The sequence below is a fragment of the Rhipicephalus microplus genome, chromosome 4 (assembly GCF_043290135.1).
Source record: "Rhipicephalus microplus isolate Deutch F79 chromosome 4, USDA_Rmic, whole genome shotgun sequence".
Classification (NCBI taxonomy): Eukaryota; Metazoa; Arthropoda; class Arachnida; order Ixodida; family Ixodidae; genus Rhipicephalus; species Rhipicephalus microplus.
This window is the reverse complement of record NC_134703.1, coordinates 21,523,347-21,543,759: the sequence shown is the minus strand read 5'-3', so window position 1 is coordinate 21,543,759 and position 20,413 is coordinate 21,523,347. Positions and strand designations below refer to the sequence as shown.

Here is a 20,413-nt window from a genome sequence, read left to right as displayed (position 1 = left end):
GCGCCTTTCATAATCACATGGTGGTTTTGGCATGTTAAACCCCACATATCAATCATCAAACCCCTTTTAAATGGTGTCTTACATTGCATTCCGAGGCAGCAGTTCGCCGATAGGTCCTCTGCATTTCGCCTATGGGTAACTTGTCTAACCAAAAGAAAAAAGAAACGGCTAAACTTGTACGATAAGCCTCGCGAGGCTTGAAGCAGTGAAACTGGGCGATTCACAAGACTAGTCTGGCTTCTTCTAATTTGTTTGTAGCAGGCGCGTAGCCAGAATTTTTTTTTTTTTGGAGGGGGGGGGGGAGGGGGCACGTTGTGGTTAGTATGCCACCCCCTGGCTACGTCTCTGTAGGCCTTAGCTAGAGGTTGTTTTTAGCTTTCTTCTAGGTCGTTGTTAGGCTTTAGTTGGGTGAAGCTAGGTTGTTGTAGCAACGTTGATTCAAATCACAGAGAAATTCGAGTTAAAGCACAGACAGCGCAGACACGACACGGATGTCCGAACTCCAGTGACCGAAACCAAGCATTAGCATCTCTCAAGATCCCCGGGTCCGTCGTCTTTAGCGTGTAGGCCTAACATCGCATGCTGGTATTTCTCTTGGCTGCTGTTGCCTTTCCCGTGCCCTAGCATTCACTTGGTGTCTTCGGCACACCGCCGTGGCTTTGCAGCCATCTGTGGTTTGCCTTACTGTTGCCTCCTTCATTTCGAATGCACCAGTGGGACTTGGCCGATTTTTGTAGCACATACCCGTTCATGATTATGATAGTTATTTGGTTTGTCGAACGAGGAACGGCTCGCTAAGCATCTCCGCTGTTACAGGTTCGTTGACTCTTTCGATAATGCCTTCGTAAAGGAAAACCCTTTTTGTGCGCAAAGCCAAGAATGCAATTACACACCAGCCTAAGCAGCTACTCTGTTCCATTAGGGAACGCTGCAATTAAAAAGTGCGGCCATCTTGGTGATAATAATATAAATGAATGTAATCAATAATAAAAAATTGTTTGCACAACACAACGTTGGCGTGTATGCTGTGAAGAAACTTTGAACACCGCAAACCACGCGTAATATTCTTAGTGGCCTCAGGCAATGCCTTTAACCGTGTAACCACGCACTATAAAGAATCCGCTTAGGCCTTCTTTGTGCCGGAATTTTTCATCGATGTACTCAGGTTTTTTTCAACCACACTTTCATGCATGAATGAAAGCTTCAGATGAATCAGGAACGAGGGCAAAAGTACTCAAAGATAACCGTGCGGTTGTTGATAATTCTTGCGTTCCAGCACCAGTACCAAGTACGTGTCCTTGATGAGTTGGCCCGAGAGTCACACGAGCGTAGCACATAACCTATAATGCGGCGTGTCTGCGAGACATTAAACGACCTCTCCCACCAATAACGATGTGACCGTGGTGACGGCGTCTTGCGAAGGCAACTTTATTGAATGAGCAACGTGCCCCCGCGTAGTATGATGTTTTAGTCACATGTACCGCAAGTTGCTGTTTACTCAGATGCATAGTATACTCCTAAATGTCATTTTGCGCAATAACTGCTGAAAGGTATTCCCTTACGCAAACCGCGCATATGATTCAGTTGTACGTCAATAAAGCGTACATGCAAGAAAAAAACATCTACAAAAAACGTCAGATTAATCATGAAGACTTTTGTAAGGTTAACTTCACTGTTGAAAATAACTATAATTGTTGGAGTTTTACATCCTAAACAACGATAAGACCATGACAAACGCCGCGTAGTTGAGTTGTCCGGAAATTTCGACCACTCGAGATTATTTAAAAAGCACCAGTTTACCTATAATTGGTGAAAACTCAAGAATATATTAACCGCCCCGCCGCGGTGGTCTAGTGGCTAAGGTACTCGGCTGCTGACCCGCAGGTCGCGGGCTCGAATACCGGCTGCGGCGGCTGCATTCCTGATGGAGGCGGAAATGTTGTAGGCCCGTGTGCTCAGATTTTGGTGCACGTTAAAGAACCCCAGGTGGTCGAAATTTCCGGAGCCCTCCACTACGGCGTCTCTCATAATCATATGGCGGTTTCGGGACGTTAAACGCCACATAGTGAAAGAATACCTTAACCTCTACTGATGAGGCTGCATTGCCCATATTCTCCATGCCTCCAACCTAAAAGGGAAGTTGTTGCCAAGTAATGGGAATACTCTTCACGCATACAAGCATTACCTTGCAATACTTCATAGGTATTAAAATGAACAAACCAAAGCTCAATTAAGAAACACGAGAAGGCACAAAGATCAGCGTCAGCTTAGAAATATATCTGTTGTTTAAATCGCAACCATCATCACGCCCATCTTGCAGCCCACGAAGAAGCAATGTACACTTATCGAAGACGACGTTTCTGCGTGGTACCTATGGTGGTACACCAACAAACATTGCCACACTTAACTTAATTTTTAAAATAAAAAAATCCTTCTTTTGCGGTTTTAATCACGCATCTTAAGGTCACTTGAAATTGTTTTTTTTTTATTTTACGCAACTTTTGCTACCCGATTTCTTCGCTGCCCTCTGTAACTGTGGCAATTAAGACTTAAAGAAAGTAATTGAAAAGTGATCTGAGATTGACTTCGTGAATTTTTATTTTTGTGCTGCCGTAAATACCGAATGTGCATCTCGCGTCGCCGCACTGGCCATCGCGTTCGAGGTGTGTTCTGTGTGCGAGCGGAAGGGGCTGCAAGGGCAACCGACGATTGCAGCTCAAGCGGGAAGGAAGCACGCCTGCCGTCTTCAATCGCACGAAAGGTCCATGTGGAAATCACGAAAGGTGGGCTGCGTGGCTTCGGTAGTAACTGCGTATCTTTTATCGACTTGTCGCGATCACGCATGCCCTATCTTCTCAAGGATTAGCGGACGGCCCGCACCTATGTGCGTGCTGTGTTCACTGCTCAGTTTTCGGTGTCTGCAGCCAGCGTGACAGTCTCTTCACCTACTGTAGGAGCCACGTTTCACATGCGAGCGTTTTCGTATAATTACACCACATCGGGTGCTAAAAGAGTTAACTGCAAGCCTTATTTTGTATAATATTGCACTTTGCCGCTATCGCATTGATTGGTTCACCCCTGAGGTGAAACCATGACTTTATTTCTTTACAGGTATTCATCAGCCACATAACATTTGTAACAAGGTCTCTCGTAATCGCGTCTTACATACTGCAGCTTAAGGTTCTATGAAGCGCAGACTTTGGCCTGACGAATAAGCAGGACTTCGAAGCAACGGATAATAATTTTACGCTTCGTTTGACGCTGCGTAAGTGCGAAGAGCGGACTGTTTTCGTGACGAGTCCTTGAGCGAGACAACAGTGGAAGCGTAAACACTATAATACGAGGCATTCTAGCAACATTAAACGAACGGACACACAGCGACACCCTTGTTGATTGCGTCTCGCGAAGTGGATCCAATTGAATGTGTAGCGTGCGCGCGTGCAGCGCAATGACTCGGCCACACCAAGCGGAATGTCCTGTTTGCTTTTTTAATACTCCTTACATGTACCGTTGGTGGACGAGATGGGGATGCAACCCTTAAGAAGCCTTCCAACATTGAAAAAGCAGTTGCGCTATGGTACCGGACTTAGAGGCGTTTTATTGTGATAAGTATTCTTGAGATAACAAAGTGGGGAGAACATTGTCGTGGTGGAGTGTAGCAATGCGCTCAATGCGCTCCATAACTTCGACATCCGTCCTCCCTGCTGGAAGAGTGGTTAGTCGGTTCAGCTGCTGACCCTCCGGTTTTGAGTTCAATCCCGGTAGTGGTGGCCACATTTCAGATGGAGGTGAAATGTTAGAGTCCAGCTTACTGTGCCATGTCTCTGAGCTTCAAAGAATAGCAGATGGTCCAAATTTCCGCATTTCTTCCCTACAGCGTGCCTCATGATTTTAATGTTAATGTTAACTACGATATTAATGTTAACTACGATATTAATCTTAGTTACGATATTAATGTTAACTACAATATTAATCTTAACTACGACATCTGATTTTGTCATATTATTATACGTAACATACGGGTCCTTAAGTTATACAAAAACACACAGGGTCCCTTATGTCCTCACGAAAAACGACTGGAAGGCGAAAGCCGTCTTCTTTTTCTTCGCAGTCGATGAAAGGATCCGGCCCACTTTCTCCGAAAGCTTTTTGCGCCTAAGGTGATTTTCCCTGGCCTCAGAGATCTGCGGACCCTAACGTGGTCTTTCACTGCCTTCATGATGGGCCCACCTTTGACCAAGCGATGATGTCGTGTGATGACGCAATCGTGCGACATCGGTTGCGATGGCGTCATAATAACTTCATGATGACGTCACATCGTGACAGAGATGGATGGATGGATGGACGGTTGAATGGACGGACGGAAGGAAGGAAGGAAGGATGGACACGTTTCAAATATAGTGGGCTGCACGTAATCATGTGGCCGCCATATGAAGGTGTGATCGTGTACATCTGATCTTCCTTTTATTTCTCTGCGTTTCTTGTTAGTTGATGAATGCAGTGTTACCTCTCGCTCCATCTTTTTGCCATAAATTTGTTATAAACTATAGTATAAAGATGGGAAAAAAAACTTCATGACACTAAAGAAAGCTGCGATTTCGGAACCGTGGTCGTACTCTCTCGCAATGAATCTAGGAAATAATAAGCAACTGGTAGCGTTCACTGCTCTATATCAACTTTACTAAGTGTTACAAGCGTTTTACTATCGAAGAATGACTTCAGAGGTAAGAAGCATTCTCATTGCTACTCAGCGCGTAAAGTAAAATTTGCTCTGTTTCTTTATGGGGAGATTCGGGAAACGTTATGGTCTGTACTTGCTGTAGTATATCACGCTATAACTGTGACTATTTTATAAAAAATTAGGCAAGCGAGTTTTCTTGATTACATTGGAATGACAATTTTATGCTTTGTCACGCATGGTACGCGTATATGCAAGTAAAACAATATAATAATCGTACATGGCTGCTCACCGGCGCAAAGTCTGCTGCCACGAAATGGAGCTATATATCCATGGCCTTGAAGTTGCTGTGGGAGTATATGTGCGTACAGGCCAAGTATACGGCAGGTGTACGTTTATGCCACCATGTTCTCGTTTATGGTTTGTTGATGTTTCTATGTATATATTGTTATATTACCAGGGTGATCACTTGAGCTAATAAGCAATTACCAGTGTCACAAGTCAAAGCCATGTGTTCAAGACAACTTTCAATTGAAGCCTGAGTTGCTTTGTGACCTTACGCCCGGTTCGACCTTATCGAGTTTCAAATAGATAACATCTGTGAGATAACATATTGCATATAGATGCGACTTATAATTCGGAGGCAAGATTTAAGATACATTACAGTGGGGGCTGTTACTAAATCACAAACAGCAGCTGATTTTACTAAAGCAGTTGTCCCCCAACGTCCGTGACTGCTATCGCGTAAATATGAGGAACAGTATCCCGGACCAAGTGAAACTAGAACCCAGGCCTTCTGCGTCGTGGAGAACAGTTCTACCACAGAGGCATGCCAGCACCTGAATCATCTTCACAACAAGATTCGATGCAGGCGTCATGTCTGGTAGCAAATCACGAGAACAGAATAAATATAATGTGATGGAAGAGTAAAACAACCGCGTCGCGTGTAGCTAATCGCGTAACGTATGGATGATTTAAAGCTTAGCACCATTTACAAAGGAATCAACCGTAATTCTCCATCATAATCAGCCATACAACCAACAAAGTACACAAAAATCCTTACATAGATGCTGCGGCTATACTTCGTTTCTCAACACAATGGCGAATAATGGTATAGTAAGTACTCCCCTAATTCGCGAAGTCATGATTTACAATGCAGTGGGTGCCTTGCAACAGCATTTGTGGTACTTGCCCAGTCAGAGAGTTTACAACAGGCTCTAGGAAGATCCGCTCCTGCAGCTTTTGATGTCACTGTGCTGCTTGTTCCGCGCGAACCTGGAGATTTGTATACTTTGCATATGTTGGCATATATTTTTATCGTTTGTATATATTTTTATCATTTGTATTATTATTGTTCATGAGCTATGAAGTCTTTCTGTAGTCAGCGCTCATGTTCACAATTCTTCTAGCCTCTAGGTACTTCAATATCTTCATATCTGCACTCTAGTTTGGCCCTGTAAATTCAACACCATACATCGAGCTAACCAACTTGTGTTCGCTTGGAGGCTCTAAAGAAGGCATTTTCACATAAATGATTAAGACTAAAAATGGAGACGGACCGCAAAAATATTCTCGCAAAAGAGTGCACATGTGCGAAAAAGTTTGCGCATGGTAACTTGTGAATTCTGAATACAATCGATTTAACTGAACAAAAGATAAGAGAAGTAAGGCTTTCTTGTAGAGATACGCTGATCCGTTCACACCAGGAACTTCCAGCCACTTTCAAAACATCAATCAATTGAAAAAGAAAAGAACAAATAACTAGTGAATCACTAGCCCCGTTGCCGAATTCCCAATGTCAGGTCCTTGGCTGTCAGTACTGTGAATCCATTCCGGAATTCTAGGGGCACCTGAAATGGAACGTACGCTGGTTTACCAAACAGTGTCTACGGAAAAATCGCAAGCGTGGAACGTCGTTAAGTGCAGTGTGCTTTCACCAATCTTTATACTCTAATGTTTCCAGTATTTTCAATATGATAACTCATGTGAATAGGATGTTTAAGAAGTTACGACAGCAATAAGCTTTTGGTACTTGGGTAGCTCGCGGAGTTGTTGATATTCTGAAATAATTACACTTAGGAATACTAATTTTTCACAACGAGTGGGTGTGCACCTAAAGCGTATTCGTAACATTCTGTGATATGCAACTGAGGTATGAATGGCGGGCTCCGTGGTTAAGATTAATTATAACATTAATTGGGAGGAACGCTACCAGCAGCTTCCAAGATTAAGTCCTTTCTCTAGAATTAGGCCTAATGTGTATTTTATTACAAAGTTTTTATTTGATTAAAAAATCGTTGAAAATGAATAGCCGCTGGAACCAGTGTTTGGACAAGTGGGCTTGCTTTTGTCAGGAAAGGTTACCGTAATGAATGCGAGTTCACAAGTCTTGATCAGGCTGTCATAATGAGTAAAGGTACACTTTTCGAAACTTTGGCTCGAAATTGAGCCACGTTCACTCCTGACTTTTTTCATACTCTCAAGCCTCCATCTTTTCACGAACTGCCTTGCCAAGGTGTGCAAGTGTCACTATAGGTTCAATTGAGACTGTCTTTGAAAAGATATTTTTCAACGATGCGTGCTCAGCTCATCTACAAAACCAACTAAGGCCTCAAAGTAGACGCAAGAATTTAGGCAAGATAGACCAATACAGCAACATGACCTGAATTTCTCTCTCTTTTGCTATTCGTAGGGATTTAAAAAGTTCTAAAGATGAACTCACTTTTGTTTTTCCGGTCCGAACGACTTGGACGTTGCGGATGGTGTACAAGATGGACACCTTCACAGCTTGTAAAGCGAAACGCATACCGATGCAGTTGCGAGGTCCTGCTCCAAATGGCAGGTAGGTGTATGGTTGTATGAACTCTAGGTTCTCATCGCTGAACCTGCAAGAAATTCACTATCCGTGTTTTTCCCTTGAACTCTGCAACTTAGTTTGCCCCGTGGAGCACAAATGGCATATGCAGGGTGTCCCACATAACTTGAGCCAGGAATTTGAAAGGGAAAGGCACTTAGGAGGCGAACTGAACCAAATGCACACTACTCGCACTAGCCTGTAGGTACTCACCCTATTTTTAATTCTACCCATACTAATTATTTATTAATTACCTATTTTTTATTTATGGCCTGGAAACCCAAAATATGAACGCTGAGATGTAGATCACTTTCAGAAACCACCGACTAAATTGTTTCCTGTATGATACGTATGGCGCTGTTGTTTTTTCCACGTTGTAAACAAAGCCCGTGAAATGTGAAGAGAAGCCGTGTGACGGACCGCGAGCGCACTGCTGTATAGTGCTGCTATAGGCTTTCCTTACAATGTGGAAAAAATAACAGCGCTAAACATATCGTACAGGAAACAGTTTAGCCGGTGGTTTGATTGACATGTGGGGTTTAACGTCCCAAACCCACCATATGATTATGAGAGACGCCGTAGTGGAGGGCTCCGGAAATTTCGACCACCTGGGGTTCTTTAACGTGCACCCAAATCTGAGTACACGGGCCTACTACATTTCCGCCTCCATCGGAAATGCAGCCGCCGCAGCCGGGATTTGAACCCGCGACGTGCGGGTCAGTAGCCGAGTACCTTAGCCACTAGACTTAGCCGGTGGTTTCTGAAAGTGCTCTACATCTCAGTGTTCATATTTTGTGTTTCCAGCCCATAATGAAAACGTAATTATACATTAATTAGTATGGGAAGAAATGAAATATAGCGTGAGTACCTACAGGCTAGTGCGAGTAGTACGCGTCGGGTTCAATTCACCACTGAAGGGCCTTTCATTTTCAAATTCTTATTCTTGGTTCAATTTATGTGTGACGCCCTGTATAACATGTGAACACAAAACGGCGTCTGAGAGTTTCCTCTGCTCACCTTTCTGGATCAAACTTCGAAGGATCGGGAAAGTACTGCGGATCGTAGTGCATCGAGTAGACGGGAATCGCTATCAACTCGTCCTTCTTCACCTTCACTCCCGTATCTCCGAGAACATAGTCTTCATGAGGTGATCGCTCAATTCTGGAAACACACACAATAACGTTTCAAAGTCAGATATGACTCGTGAACGTTTGCATCATGCCTTTATAATCAAATGATTCTAGCCTATTGCCGTGCACCCACCATAAACAAAAGAAACAAAAGATGTGGTTATTAAGCTCAACTTTGCATTAAAACACCGATTTTACGTTCTAGTGGTCATTATAAAATTCGCTGTTGGACGTTAGATTTTCAGGGATTTGATATGACGATCTTACCGCGTCGCTGGAGGGTACATTCGAAGAGACTCGGACACAACGCAATGTAGGTACTTCAGCTTCGTGACAACATCCAGGCTCGGGTGTTCTCCCTGAATACATTGGGAAAAAGAACAGCTTACCATTGAGCACAAGGAATTGTATACCGTTGGAGTCAAGGAATCATATTCGATTGAAGGCAGGAAATGTTCTGCCTGCGTCAAGGGCGAAAACATATATTGTCCAAATCTCATTCGAGCATTCAGTAACGGACGTACAGTATGGCCTCCATTCTGTAACTCCATTTAATTTGTGCAAACGACGTGGTCATGTTTTTTTTTTCTAGACTACAGGTTCCCTAAACCAAGTTACTAAATGCATACGTAGTTTATATAAACACTACGTATATACATTCGTGGTATTATCTCATGCCAGTGGCGTAGGCATAAAAGTGAATCAAGGGTAAGGGTGGGGCAGGTTACGTTTTTAATGGAAATGGTGGCAGGGCAGGCAGGTGTGGAAAATCTCGTTTTGTGCTTCGTAATTCGTATCCCATGGCTGGCTAGTCTCCTACGCTTTCTAACGTGATAAAAGTGCTGACGCCTGCTTGAGCTTTCAAGTAGAACAATTTTGTCTTATGAAATAACCATTCCAATATCTTATCTATCTAGAGTATTCCGCTTGCGTATGGACTCGAGGTTCTCGTCTCTGAACTTGAAAGAAGTTCGCTATCCCTGCATAGGGCCCTTCTAAGCTGTCTACATAGAACTTTGCTTTGGTTTTCATGTTCTATGCTGATATCAGGAACGCGGCTGAAGCTAAAGCAATATATTGAGCATAACGCCATCACAAAAATGCTCGCTCTTGCAATTTCAACTTTCGTAAAACATTGGAGAGAATGATAACACTTTTAGATCACCATTATGGGCAGTCCTACTACGAAAGGGAAGTTTTTCGTGAAAAACGCCATAATCTCGGGAAACGAAATGCGACAAATGAGATTAAACCTACCACTCCTTATACGTTGTGGAAAACACAGTTGTGAAATTGAATGTGAAAAATAGTAAAAAAAAACATGAGTGAACCACTTCAGCTCCAACTTTTTTATTCGAGTGGAGCTTATTTAAACATGAATGGCATCTTCCGTTTGGTTGATCAATCGGTTGACCTAGCTTAACTTAATTTCGAAAACGCGTGGGACTCGACAAAGGTCGCTACTGATGAAACCAACATAATCCGCTTTACACGGTATTATCAAGATGTTTATAAATGTGCATACCAAATACTTCCACTCCGCACCCACTTACCGATAACATAACCCATGACCTAACTGCTCAACATCATACCATAGCTATAATATTGCCACATTCGTTCCTCAACTTTTGTTATCACCCCGTTACACTCAATGTTCAGTGCAAACCACGCCTGCAGTGTTCGAGAAGCTTCGGAACTGTAGTAGATAATTTTGTTAAGATTACGCACCCAACGCGAATATTACAGATTATTCTGGAACTTACATGGCCGCCAACGATAACGCTGGAATATTCGATGGCACATGTATAAACTCTGAAGAGCTTCGCTGCTTGTGATTCAATCGACGAATGACGCACAGTTCGCCACTCTCGGTGTCAGTGTGTATCGCTGTGATCTGACTTTTTCTTGATTGGTCTCAAGTTCAGCCGAATAAACAGTCTGATCTTCGAACCACAGTCTGCTTCCTTCGTCGACGTCACTACGCCGTGCCAAATAGACAGCCGCCACAGAACGCTGCTTCAGGGTGCTCGTCAGGCTGCATGTACTAACAGCTAGTTTTCATTTCGTACTTCAGGTATCATATTTAAAGTTCGAAATGTCATTAAATTACACCATTTCTAGCTTTAGGAAGTAGGAACAACGCAATATTCTACACGGGACAACCCGGCTTGCGCCGTGTTCCTACTTCATATTGCAAAATCCAAAGGTTCACGTTACATTTTAGCTACTAAGGAAAAGTCGCGTGTTGTTCTAATTAACAAAATATGTTCATGAAACCAATCCTGCGTGGTCCACATAATGGGTCTGCGTTATTTATAAATGAACATCTGAAATTCTGAACCAATCAATAAGTCCGTAGCCTGATTCCATAAAACCAGTTATAGACCATTCAAAGTATGGGCAATATGTACGTACGTGAACCTTGAAGCACTCGTCTACTTCTTCCCTCAACTTCTCCTGCACCTCGGGGTGGATAGCGAGCAGGTAAAGCGTGAACGAAATCACCGACGAGGTTGTGTCCTGGCCGGCAATGAAAAACAACACACACTGGGCCATCGATTCATCCTCGGTCAGCGCTGGGGAAAAAAATGTACGTCGACAGTGTCGGAGAAATCGTATGGTCACTAACCCTATTCATTACGGATTTACACGTTGGTGCGTTCGGGAGCAATGGTGGACGACGGAAGAGCGACTGGAAACAACACGTGCGGTGCGGCTCGACCATGCTTTCTTTATAGTCCAAGTAACTGATAATTAATGACTAATCTTGATTTCTGAGCTGAACTTGACAGTCTTTTGTTATCTCCCGCTTTATACTCTGTTCCCAATGTAAAAACTAATGATAGAATATGGCTTTCGTTAATATGAATACTATGTACGCAGTCGCCTTCCTTGATCACAAAACGTAATATACAACATTACAGTGAACGCAGCAGACTCGTTTAGATAGATAGTATGACGTATTGTCATACTTTCTATGTACGATGTATTGTCATACTTCCCCTAAACTTAGCCTATAGGTTGAAAAGTAGTTGTAGTGAGGATGTGAACGGGTCCACAATGAATATGTAGCAGCGATAATTTTTCGTGACGATGCCGTGATAGCGGACGTCAGACGAGTTTTATGATCGAAAGGCAGTTACCGCTCCTCTCGCTCTTTCCTTTGGTAGTCTCCGCTGTCTACTCCCAAAGTCTCTTTGCGCTTTTTTTTAATTAAACGTAGGAGAGGTTGCTGCCAATGCGTGGCGCCGGCTACTCCTTTTCTCCTGCACACAAGTCGACATCGTACATTTTGCAGCAAACACGACGCTATACATATGTACATAGCAGGACACTTACACAATGAGTTCATGTTTTTCAACACTGAGTGTCCACACCACACAGAAATGTGTCCACGCTATGTAGAAATGTGCCCGCACCACACTGAGTTTGTAAAAACACAAGTAATCACGCCAATTTAAGTGTTCACACATAACATGAAAGTTCCTCGGGTGCTATTCTCGACATTGTCGAATTCCACCATGTTGTCAGATTCCGCCATTGATCGATGCTAATTGGCCAAGTGAGCTGCTATGACTTCTCTGATTGGTTTAAAATGCCGCAATTACAAAATTTGAGAGTATGGTGGAATTAGACCGTGTCCAGAATAGCAGCCCTCATCGGGTGCCCCCCTACCCATCCTCCCAGCCCTAATCTCGCCTGGCATTCGTCATCGCTGACACGCTGTTCGAACACCATCTACTTCCGGTTGCCGCGAATCTATCTCCGATGTGCTGGTTGGCTAATAACTATTGCCGTGCCGTCCCGTGCTTATACGAATCGTGCTGGCAGGGACCTTTTGTTTCGTGTACCCCTTCTAGAGATCGCCAACATGATGGATTCTACGTGGACACGCCCCTGACAGAGCGCCTCCGTGTGGGATGACGTGCCACCACCGCCGCTGGGACAAGACATGACGTGACTTTTGCTTCACATCACAAATTCAACTTCGGCAGGTTGCACACATCACTGCAAAGGCCGTAAGGGCCCCGAAAGCAGAAGGAAGTGCTTCGTGGAATTTGTGGCACACCCGGGCCTTGTAGAGCTGCCACGTGTGGCATCGTTAATCTTGATGGTATTCTACACGCGGTGCGCGTGTTTATTTTAAATGTTACGAAAAATATCGGCGGTTGTTTAGGGCCAATTAGGATGATAGCAACGATGTTGTTGTAGAGAGACAACTCGACAAGTGTGCGCCACTCTAAGCGAGTATGTATAGCAAATCCAAGAACAGTATAGATTAGCGAGGGGTGGCAGAGGAAATTAAGGATGTGGAGGAAGGAAGGGAGAATAAGAGAGAGTAAAACATGCCACAGCTCGCTATAGTATTGTAATAGCCTACTATATTGGAGGCTACGGTATGCAGTTTATGCACCACATACAGTGTGTACATGCCCGCTTCGAGCATAAAATAGCCATGGGGAAGGGGAGCAAGTAAGAGTGAGGATGAAGAATGTGAAGTGAAGGGAAGGAAAGTTGGAAACCAGAGGGTAAAGCCTGGCATTGTCCTTTAAGTAGACCTAAGCAAGCGGATCGCGAAGGGGACAAAGGTCAGTATGAGTGGTGTGGTTTGAGAGTAGGAAAGAAAGAAAGAAAGAAAGAAGGAAAGGAAGGAAGGAAGGAGGAAGAAGGAAACAAGGAAAGAAGGAAAAAAGGAAAGAAGGAAAGAAAGAAGGAAAGAAAGAAGGAAAGAAAGAAAGAAAGAAAGAAAGAAGGAAAGAAAGGAATGAAGGAAGGAGGAAGAAGGAAACGAGGAATGAAGGAAAAAAGGAAAGAAAGGAAGAAGGAAAGAAAGAAGGAAAGAAAGAAAGAAGGAAAGGAGGAAAGAAAGAAGGAAAGAAAGAGAGGGAGGAAGGGAGGAAGGAAGGAAGGAAGGAAGGAAGGAAGGAAGGAAGGAAGGAAGGAAGGAAGGAAGGAAAAATATTGTTAAGAAAGATTACGCAGGAACTCAATATGCACTCGCCAGAAAATGACGCTCACTCCCGAGCTTCGCTGTATCATGACTCAGATTTCACAGGCGTGGAATTCGCTTCTTTTTTTTTATGCTTCAGTAAACAAGCAATAAAATTAGCGTTCAGCCAACAAACATTTCGGAGAGGTTCTGCAGAACTGTGTTATTCTTAATTTTATTGTAAGTATTTAACTACCGAAACACGAAATTAAGCCACAATTTTTATTGATTGAATTCGGCACACCCATCATTGATGCGAAAGAAAAAGGTTACGGATGTTCTAGGGGCTAATTTTTCTAATCACAAGCTTCAGAAAATTTATGGTACCTAGGCTTTCATTTGTGGTTACATTTTTGTTTATATATATATATATATATATATATATATATATATATATATATATATATATATATATATATATATATATATAATGTGTGTGTGTGTGTGTAGTGTGTTTCTAATGCAATCATGTAACTATACAGTATCCAGTAATGACCACTCCTCTTCAAGCGCGCCAGCGTTTGCAAAAGAATACGTCGTTATTATGCAGTTGAAAGAAAAATATAATGTTCTTACTCTTGTTTGAAGAAAAGGAAGTGTCCAGTTTCACATCTGAGCCCAAATTGAATAGCTTGTTGTCACGCTCAGCCACGTTTTCAGAAGCAGACGCAAGCTTTCCTTCCTGGGCATCCATCATAAGTTGGAGAAAGTCTTCGTGGTGCTGGTGGGAGAAAGACTGCGTAATTGGCACGCACGCAACGGCAGTTCTGTAAAGGCTGAGTAAATGTCACTTACGGATTGCTTGTCCTGTCGGCTTTTTATGATGTTCTGACAGGTCCGCTTGAAGTAGAGAAATATCTCCGAATTGAAGGGTCGTAGTCTAATCATCTTAGCCAGGGCCGGAAATAAAACTAAAACGAAGGTGTAAAGGCCTCATCAGAAAGCAGGAAACAGATAAAATATTAACCATGGCTTCAAAAAGCGGCATAGAGACAAGAAGCTCGTGGTGAAAACAACTTGTCTTCAAAGTTTGAAGGCCTCGAACAAGACAAGTTCACTTGTCCAAACGTGGGCTCGAGCACACAACACTTGTTTACGAATTTTCAACAGTATTTTGTAATTCAACGTCACTCGGCATATTTCATGTAGCTGCCAAAAAGTGTAAAATTGAGAAGCTCCATTCAAGTAATGGAGGCTGGTGCAGATCACCTAATATGCACGCATACATGATTGCAACCATAGCGCTCTTGTCCCATATATACTGGAAGCCGGCTTCTGCTACAGTGTTGCGACAACTTATTATTATTATTATTATTATTATTATTATTATTATTATTATTATTATTATTATTATTATTATTATTATTATTATTATTATTATTATTATTATTATTATTATTATATACAGAACAAATTCAACAAAACGATTCTTGAATTCATGCATAACACAGGTCTGGTAGCACTCATATGATGACCAGATATACGAAACTTCCTTAGCTGCAGGTCTGCAGTGTACAAAAAGAAATAACGACAACATTTGCCAATTCATACATTCCTGTTCACCTCCATTTCTTTGGTAATAACGTGTTCCCTTGCTATATTGTTCATATATTGTGGTCGGGACAACCGATATAGGCCTCGTTCTTATGAAATCATAAGGTGTTTTTGGGACGTTAAGCCCCACCAATCAATCCGGCGTCCTTTTTAGCCTAATGTATGAAACATATCTGAAATTAGAAAGTTATGCGAAAAAAAGGCGCATCCATATGGCTATAGGTATAGGGACAAGCACTCGTCCCCGTACCCTATAGCCGATAAATGGATTTTCTCATTCTGTTTTTTTTTTTCACCTGCTCACGCGCATTCTATCGAAGTCACGTCTGAGACAAGAATGGTGTCAGTGAAGTTTTGATGGACCCTGACATGCAGCACTTTCACATTAACAAGCAAGAACGTACAAACTAAAAAAAAAACAGGGAGGAACGGGAGCCTCACGATTTCTTCAAAGGAGTACTGACATGACTTTAAGGCACCCCAAAAAAGGGAGATTTTTCATTTCCATGGTGTGCACTATCAACGGTCTCCACACGCTGGAGCCAGACAACGCGTAGACAATATGTTACTTTGATATTAAAGTTCGTCGTCATGCATCGTCATGCCAGCCCCACCGCATAGGTGATCATGATGACAAGTCGGTGCAGTTCACTTAGTTTGAAAATTTTTTGCCCTGCGTGCCGCCTAAATAGCAGAAAGACCCTCTGGATTGTGATTCAATTGTCGTTGTTTACGTGAACCGCGTCCGACAGACAGCAAACTAGTATGTCGCGAGTTGCGGTCTTCCCGTGACGTTAGACTCTTCTTTGCACGTCACTGCGAAGCTACTCTCTCGATACTGCAACTGATTGATTGATTTGTGGAGTTTAACGCTCCAAAACTACCATATGATTATGAGAGACGCCGTAGTGGAAGGGTCCGGAAGTTTCGACCACCTGGGGTTCTTTAACGTGCACCCAAATCTGAGTACACGGGCCTACAATATTTCCGCCTCCATCGGAAATGCAGCCGCCACAGCCGGGATTTGATCCCGCGACCTGCAGGTCAGCAGCCGAGTGCCTTAGCCACTAGACCACCATGGCGGGGTGATACCGCAACTGAAGTTGTTCCTTTAACGCACTTGTATTAAATATATATTCAGTGACTTTTCGAAATACCATAAAACTTTTTTAGGGTTCTCGTCGCCCCCGTTTTTATTTGAAGTAACAACATCAAAATAGTTACAATTTCTCATCATAATCATCATCAGCACTATACGCACACTGCAGGAAAAAAGTCTCTCCCATGATCCGCCAATTTAAGCCGGTATTGTGTTTTCTGCTGCCATGTTATACCTGCGAACATTTCAATTTCATTGGACCACATAAGTTTGTGTCTTCCTCGTGCGTTTGCATTCTCTGGGAATCCAGTCAGTTATCCTTAATGACCAGCGGTTATGCTTCTTACGCGCTACGTGCTCTACCCACGTCCATTTTTTATTCTTGATTTCAATCAAGATATCCTTAACCTCAGTTTGTTTTCTGACCCACTCTGCTCTCTTCTTGTCTCTTAAGGTCTCCACACACCTCCCATATGAAAATTAATGTCAGTACACCTCTGTAGCAGACCACCAGTCCGTGAAAAATTTAATAGAGCCTCTATATCCTCCTAGTGAGATGACAGGTCGAGTTGGTGTTCACAAAACTAACGGTTCTAATAGGAGGCTGTCATAAAGGTGGGTCAGTATGGCCGCTAGTGAAACTGTGAGCGCTGTTGCGAGGACAGCAGCAGAGCACATGGCCAATGCTTTCCTCGCTACCGCAGTGAATGCAAACAGACCTTCTATTCATGCTGATTGATGGGTCTGCTTGCGAAAAATAGAGGTATGTGCACAGTGTCTTGTGTATATATGCGCGATCATGTGCAATAAACTTTGAGTTCTTAGCGCTGTGTGCCGTCTTGATCTGTCACTGTCCTTGTGATCTTTCGCACTACTGTCTTCAATTATGCACTCCCAACTGGCCCGTCAGTCTGTCTTATTGAAGAACTGTGTTTAGATATGTAATGATGCTAAGGTATTTTATAGGCTTTTCAACGCATGTTCAACGCTCTGACGCATTCGGGAGCTAAACTCTGGCCTATCAGACGTGCGGACATCAAAATGCATGCCGAGAACTAGTGACGTAGTTTACGAGCAACAAACACTCACAGAAAAGGACAAGACGTGGTGTGATTTGTCCAGAGAAGGCCTGTCTCGTCCTAGTGACAAATTCATTGGTCTGGTCAGAGTGAGAGTCGAGCCTTGTCGCGAAGGCACACCTAGCAATGACGTCCAGGGTATAGTGACCAAAGAACCTAAGCAGCAAAGACGAATCAGTCAACAATGTGCTTGAGCATGGCCTCTTGTTTAGTGGCCTTGGTTTCATAATATAGGTAAAAAAGTGAAATTCGGGTGGGCGAGCCGACACTGCATATAGTTACATTTGCGTTTGCTCAAAATGGTAAGAAACTTACTGCTTCACATCAATGTCTTCATTTTTAGAAGCTGCTTTCTTCAGGTGCTCCGCAGTCGACAGGGCGCAGTCTTCGATCAACGCATTCATCTGGCCATTCAAAATATGCAAATTAAATGGTTTCCACCAAAATGAAAACAAAATAAATAAAAGCTACTTATTGATACGCAAAGTAACAGCCAACATGTATTGTCTTCCATGATAGTCTTCTAGCAATAATTGGCGTAGAAAGCAAAATAGGAGAGCAAAATGCAACATTAGTACGAGTTCTTACATAGATATCTTGTCGGCTGAAACTGTCCCCATAAGTCTCAGTGATGTCTTCCGGATGTGCTCCACTAGCTCTTTTTGAAGCTGTCGTCTTAGCATTCAATCGATATTGTGCTAAATGTTGCCAGAATTGGAATGCATTCTCGCAGAGTAAATTCAGGCTATATAATTCTGGTGTGTTTCACATCGTGAGTAACGCAACACTGATTACCTTTCTCAACTTCCCAGTGGAAAATGCTGGACTTGCCGCTGGTCGAATCCTCCTCCACCGTTCCACGGGAGTGATGCTCATCATGTTGTCCAGCAGTGGGTCATAGAACGTGAATGTCTGACACGCGAAAGTATGTGAAAAAAAACGAGGAAAACAACTGCTTGGACACAAAGTATGTACGTCCTGACAATGCTGTCACGTCACCATCGACACATTTCAGGGGCCCTGCAATGCCTTCTTATCAAACTTTACAACACGCTGACTGTAGCGTGATCCATTTTTAATCAATGCATAAAGTTGAACAAATTTTTCAAGAAATATTCATTATCAACGGTGGTATAAAAATGCCAGGCATTCGTGTAACGCACAGCACAGTCACAGCGAGAGCTTGAGGAGCGGCCTAGCTTTTTGTAAACTCTCTTGGTGAAACAATTAAGTACACCTGAATGGCATCCACTACGCCATAAATCGTGGTTTTGCGTAGTCGGAAAGCATTCATAGCACCATTATTATTTATTTTGCGGAGAAGTGTCGTAGCCGCTGCGCATCTGGAAGGCGTTTAGTTACTTAATGAGGCGGCTGATGAAGATAAAGTATTACGGATGATTCTTTTGAAATGGGTTAGAAACAACTCATAAATTACGTTATCCGCATTGTGGGAAGCCTGATCGTTACTTAAGTTTCCTATGACGCTAACGTTATATATGTTAAGGTGAGTCCTTGGAAAACAATATACGACTGCACTTGCATGGTACCCGCTACTTCATAGGTCATCATAATTTTTGTGTAGCAGGGAAGCATCTGCTATGCCAGTATTTTCCAATTTTCGCAGAAGCGTGGTACCCGTTACATTCATTACATTAATGTTATATATGTTCTTGTGAATCACGGTGAAGAATTATGGTTGAGCAGTTTGTAATAAGTTGGAAGTATTCCAAGACTCACACCGTACGTGATTCAGATTGTGTGACATATTACTCTCGTGAAACTCTATATTTCTCACTTTAACGCGATTCCTTCACCGACATGACGCCTGCATATACAGCGTCTGCTTGCAAAGGAGTTTCAAGCTTTATGTATATTTGTAGAAGTGCACGCGTGAGTCTAATTTCAAGGTGACCTTTCCAATCAAACTAAGTAAACAGATGTTATTGTGTTATTCCCATGGGTTAAAAGAAAGAAAAACGGCGCGGCTCTGTAATATACTCAGCTGCCACGTAGATGACCCAGGTTGGAATTCTTTTTCATCCTAGGCATTTATTGTTATTTTGTTTTATGTTATATCTTTTTTATTTTTTATTTCGCGCATGACGCCGTGGTGAATGGCTCCAGAAATTTCAATCGTCTGTGGTTATTTAACGTGCACCTAAATTTAAGTAGACAGGCTTCAAGCATTTTCGCCTCGATCGAAATTTACGCTGCCGCGGCCAGGATTCGATACCACGACCTTTGGCTGGGCATGTTGACTACCATGACTGTTAGATCGCCGTGGCGGTTTTACATTCCTTGTAGGTTGCACATAGACACCCTTGTTCAGTATCTTGCCCATATCCCTCAATCACTGCTTAAAAGGCGTAAACTTGAAAGGAGGAACTTTCAAACGCGTGATATTTGAGCATTTCAAGCAGTGTCGACTCATTAGAGTGTTTCTGAATTTGCTCACCCTTCTATTTGGAAGGGACGGGAAATCTTTTACAAGAACCTGCTTCACGAGTTCGGGCTCGGCAACAAACAGAATGAGCTTGTTAGACTCGAAGGCCCTGCAAATGTGTTAAAAAAAAGCAGAATGACAAAAATGTCAGTGAATCTAGCGAGGTTCTTAGCGACACACATACTGCCTAAAGGACCCAAATTTGGTAATAAGTATATGCTTGCCCACTTTCATGAATAACCATCCTTACCTACTCACTGCCAAGTAATTAACAAACTTTTTTGAAATTTTTCACATTATTCAGATGCTATCCCACACCTTTAAGTTTTTTTGTATGCATCATCCCCACTGCTTCCCCATGTTCGCGTATTTTTAGAAGCGTGTCATCTTTCTTTTTTAACACACACTGGTAACTTGAAGTTTTTTCACTTTCGCAATTAACATTTGTGTTCTTGAATTCCTTGAATTGCAGTAACCACTTCGAAAGCTTTAATAATAATAATAATAATAATAATAATAATAATAATAATAATAATAATAATAATAATAATAATAATAATAATAATAATAATAATAATAATAA

General features: G+C 42.6%; 1 protein-coding gene across 1 annotated transcript in view; it reads right to left on the bottom strand.

Annotated features, from left to right (window-relative positions):
* Positions 1 to 20,413, bottom strand: part of LOC119171697 (uncharacterized) — a 58,846-nt gene that overhangs the window by 21,964 nt on the left and 16,469 nt on the right. The window contains exons 4-15 of the mRNA XM_075892066.1: positions 19,843 to 19,939; positions 18,180 to 18,296; positions 17,700 to 17,788; positions 17,395 to 17,540; positions 14,448 to 14,563; positions 14,229 to 14,373; positions 11,078 to 11,238; positions 8,930 to 9,021; positions 8,550 to 8,693; positions 7,401 to 7,563; positions 6,456 to 6,528; positions 5,518 to 5,558 (exon numbers count right to left, since the gene is read on the bottom strand). Of these exons, the coding sequence (XP_075748181.1) occupies positions 5,518 to 5,558; positions 6,456 to 6,528; positions 7,401 to 7,563; positions 8,550 to 8,693; positions 8,930 to 9,021; positions 11,078 to 11,238; positions 14,229 to 14,373; positions 14,448 to 14,563; positions 17,395 to 17,540; positions 17,700 to 17,788; positions 18,180 to 18,296; positions 19,843 to 19,939 (1,384 nt within the window). The remainder of the gene's footprint in view (positions 1 to 5,517; positions 5,559 to 6,455; positions 6,529 to 7,400; positions 7,564 to 8,549; positions 8,694 to 8,929; positions 9,022 to 11,077; positions 11,239 to 14,228; positions 14,374 to 14,447; positions 14,564 to 17,394; positions 17,541 to 17,699; positions 17,789 to 18,179; positions 18,297 to 19,842; positions 19,940 to 20,413) is intronic.